Source organism: Musa acuminata, chromosome BXJ3-9, assembly GCF_036884655.1.
Source record: "Musa acuminata AAA Group cultivar baxijiao chromosome BXJ3-9, Cavendish_Baxijiao_AAA, whole genome shotgun sequence".
In the NCBI taxonomy this organism is placed as follows: Eukaryota; Viridiplantae; Streptophyta; class Magnoliopsida; order Zingiberales; family Musaceae; genus Musa; species Musa acuminata.
Window position 1 is genome coordinate 36,511,444 of NC_088357.1, and position 3,883 is coordinate 36,515,326.

Here is a 3,883-nt window from a genome sequence, read left to right on the forward strand (position 1 = left end):
AAAGATAAGATATTCAAATTTTGATTAAAAATTAATAAAATATTAAAATAATAAAATAGAAGAATAAAATTTAGAAAGAATCCAAAGGTTTGTAATAGCTATCTTAATGTAAAATCTCATCTCTATGTGTAGGATTGATCGAGATTCTCACTTCAAGATTCAATTAGTATTATCCCCCTTGTGAACATGATCACTTAACTAATCTCTTTTAGTGAGCCGAGCAATTATATAAAATCAAAATAAATATACTAAAAAAATTATGAAAGAGAAAAATATGTATTAATCTAAATTGAATTGATTATCATAAAGAGAAAAAAAAATGTTTTAATCTAAATTAAATTAAAGAGAAAAAATTGTTTTAAGACTATATTTATAGAGTCCAAAAACGTAAGGTTATCATAGAAGGATATATATTTCTATTTTGAAGGATATATACAGTCCCTACACATCCTTTCATTTTTAAAATATTTAAAAATATTTTTAAAATTTTAACTTTAATTTTTTTATAAATTTAAATCTAACAATCTTCACAAGAATTAAAATTTTTAATAATTAAAATTAAAGTAATTAATAAATAAAAAATGATAATAAAATGGTTGCTCCACGCTGAGACAATGGTAATGTTTTTTGGCTTGGATATTATATATATATATATATATATATATATATATATATATATATATATATATATATATATATATATATATATATATATATATATATATATATATATATATATCCACTACACTTGAGAAAACGATATGTACTGTTTGTATGCATGATCCAGAAGCACAGAGAGGTCACTGGCGACCTTTTGGTTCCAGTGAGGGGTCAACAATGGCCTACAGCGAAGATGGAGATGGCTGCGTCAGGATCAACTCACTTTCATGCAGCAGTTAATTACCCGAGTCTACGGTTTCATTATAAACATGCAAATCGGTGACTTGATCTATTACGTGACTGGTGTTTGTTTCCAGCCATATGTTACTACATTTGACCTCTGCCAACATAGTGCATGGGATGTCTTGTGAAGCGGAAACAAAACTTCGGGATGCTATGTTTGACAACAGAATCAGGATCCATTAGCTGTTGTAAAACTTTATTTTGGATACAAGCTGACAACCAAGGAGTCTTATAAAGCAAAACAAGTAAGATAACATTGTGAATATAAAATGAGATTGAGCATTGTGCGTGTCTATATATATATATATATATATATATATATATATATATATATATATAAATATATATATATATAGCTTCCAGTAATCTATTTGGTGAATTCCATGACCCAAGTAGCGGCGAAGAGATAAGTGATGTTGAATCCTGAGAAGCTAGCATCCCTTGCCAGGTCCTGGAACTCCTTTTGGGTCCTCTCCCTGCCTCCATCGCTGTGAGCCAACATGATAACATCTGTTTCATAAGCACATTTGGCTTGAGGAGTCGACTCCTGGATTGTTGGTAGAACACTTTCCAACACAATCACCTTTCCTTTCTCGGGCAGTGCCTTCCAACAATTCTTCAATATCTTCACACAATGCTCATCACTCCAATCATGAAGAATCCACTGAATGTTTAATTTCTTTGTCAATATTAATAAAGGTAAGTCCAAAAAACACTATAACGGAAAGGCAATAGTCAATTGTTTATTGATTCCAATGTACTAATGCGTGAATCGGTATTTAATAAATTTTGTTTAAATCGTATCTAGTCTGGATGTTATTTGAAGTGTTTAAATCTTAAATCTTTAATGTACATTTCAAACATGAATTGGTATTGAATCAGTATTTACTATATTTTTTTCAAGTCGCATTTGAAATGCTCAAATGCAAATGCTATTTCAGTAGCATTTCAGCATTTGTGATTTAGTTAGAAACTAATATAATTTATATTTTCCAAAAGATAAAATTTTATCTACTTATTTTTAAAAATATTTTATATTTATTATATGATTATATTTTTTATTTATTATATATTTAAAAAATTTATTTATTTACTTATTAGTTTAAATATAAAATAAAAATATTAAAAATATTATAATGATAAATTTATCATAAATATTCAATGGACTTTTGAAATATAATTTATCAAATAATACTTAAATCAATGTACATTTAAAATACAGTCTTCATCTATTATTTATCAAACACTCAAAGCAATCTATAACTATATAATCACTCAAATTTTTTTATTCAATTACATATTAAAAATATAAATATATTTCTAAATGCAATCTCAATCATTTTAAAATTGTAATCATATAACATAAGTCACATGTTCTTGATTATCCTACTTTATTTGTGTGATGTGTCTCATGATGTCATTCCGATCATCCAACTGATCCAGGTAGAAATTGGATCTTAGACAAGATCTCTAATTACCTTCAAGAAAATGGCATCTCCACTTGGGATTCCTATAAACATATCTCCACTAACATACTCCACTCCTGCAGCCAATACATCCCAAGAATGAATGCAAGCCAAATACTACACAAGAATCCTTCTTTATAAATACGTAGGACTGGGTACGGTAGAAGTGCTTACGTTGAATCATTACATGTTGGACCTACCTGGGTAGCGTGGTGCCTCACAGATGACATGAGGAAGGTCGAAGTTGACGCCCTTGACGTGGGAGTGCCTGGAGGTGATCATGTGGAGTGTGGCGCCGATGCCGCCACCAACGTCGACGAGCACCTTGATGCTGTCAAAGCCGCGGTAAACTTGGAGTAGCTTCTTCATGAGGATGGTGGAGTGACCCCTCATGCTGTCGTTGAACAGCCAGTTGAACCGCGGGTCGCTTCCGTGGTATTCGAACGGCGCCATCCCGGTGGCCTTGTTGAAGGGGATGCCGCCTTCCAACACCGCATCCTTCAAGTAATACCTGCCACCGTTGTCGACGAGAAACCCAAGCAGATTAAATAGTACGACAAGAAACGAGAAGAGTTAATTGCTTTCCGTTAACGCTCTCTCCTGATTACCAGCTTTCCATGAGGACCTTGTCTTGGTTCATCAAACTCATGGATTCCAGGGACACGCCGTCCTCGTTCTTGGTCAAGTACTTGCAGACGCGCGCGGCGCCGTACTTATGCGAGGGGCGGCCGTCGTCGCCGGCCTCGACGGTGCAGCTGACAACGCTGTAGGCGGCGAGCAGTCGGAGGATCCTGTCCACCATGACTGCAGCCTGCGGGTTTGCGGTTGGCAGCTTGGCCGCGATGTCGGCTGGGCCGAGCATGGCGCCGGGGCCGGCACTGACGATGATCTCCAGTAGCTCGAGCTCGATGGCGGCCTTGAGGGCCATGGGGAGGACGGAGCCGATCGCCAGATGCAGGGCGTACGTGCATGCCTCCTCGTCCTCATCGAGCGTCGGCTGCATCACATCCCTGATGGATCCCATGCTTGCCATGAGTTGCAGTAGCAAGAGAGGAAGGAGGATTTGAACTGTGGAATAGAGGGAGAGGCCTTCTGAAGGAAATCTATAGGGCTGCTAGCACTTATATACCCGGTAATTTTGGTTTTTCTCACGTTCAACACGCTGCACCACATGTTTAATTTATGTTGACTTTTTTAATAAAGAATAGCTATACTATTAGAAATCTTTACGTTCAGGCAAGTTTGCTTGGCCAGTACAAACACTATGTTTGAATGTTGAATAACATCAATTGTAGCTGTAAGATTTCTTTGGGTACTGATTTTCGATTGAGATTCTTTTATCTACCCTAAAATTTGTAAAACGATACCAACTATACTTGATAGGAATTCTGATTTTCTAGAAAAATAAAAAGTATTATATTAAAGGATGAATAAAATGCTCAAATTTGAATTAAAAATTTTTATGTTCTGGCAAGTTTACTTGGTCAGCACAAACTCTATGTTTGAAAGTTGAA

The 3,883-nt window shown here is 35.1% G+C and overlaps 1 protein-coding gene across 1 annotated transcript; it reads right to left on the minus strand.

The window, feature by feature from the left end:
* Window positions 1-1,221: 1,221 nt before the first annotated feature.
* LOC135648473 (tricetin 3',4',5'-O-trimethyltransferase-like) lies at window positions 1,222-3,497 on the minus strand. Its single transcript, XM_065166212.1, has 4 exons — window positions 2,978-3,497; window positions 2,570-2,880; window positions 2,382-2,446; window positions 1,222-1,567 (listed from the first exon to the last, which is right to left on the minus strand). Exons 1-4 carry the CDS (start codon window positions 3,400-3,402, stop codon window positions 1,271-1,273), a joined length of 1,098 nt encoding a protein of 365 aa, XP_065022284.1. The 5' UTR covers window positions 3,403-3,497; the 3' UTR covers window positions 1,222-1,270.
* Between the last annotated feature and the right edge of the window lie 386 nt (window positions 3,498-3,883).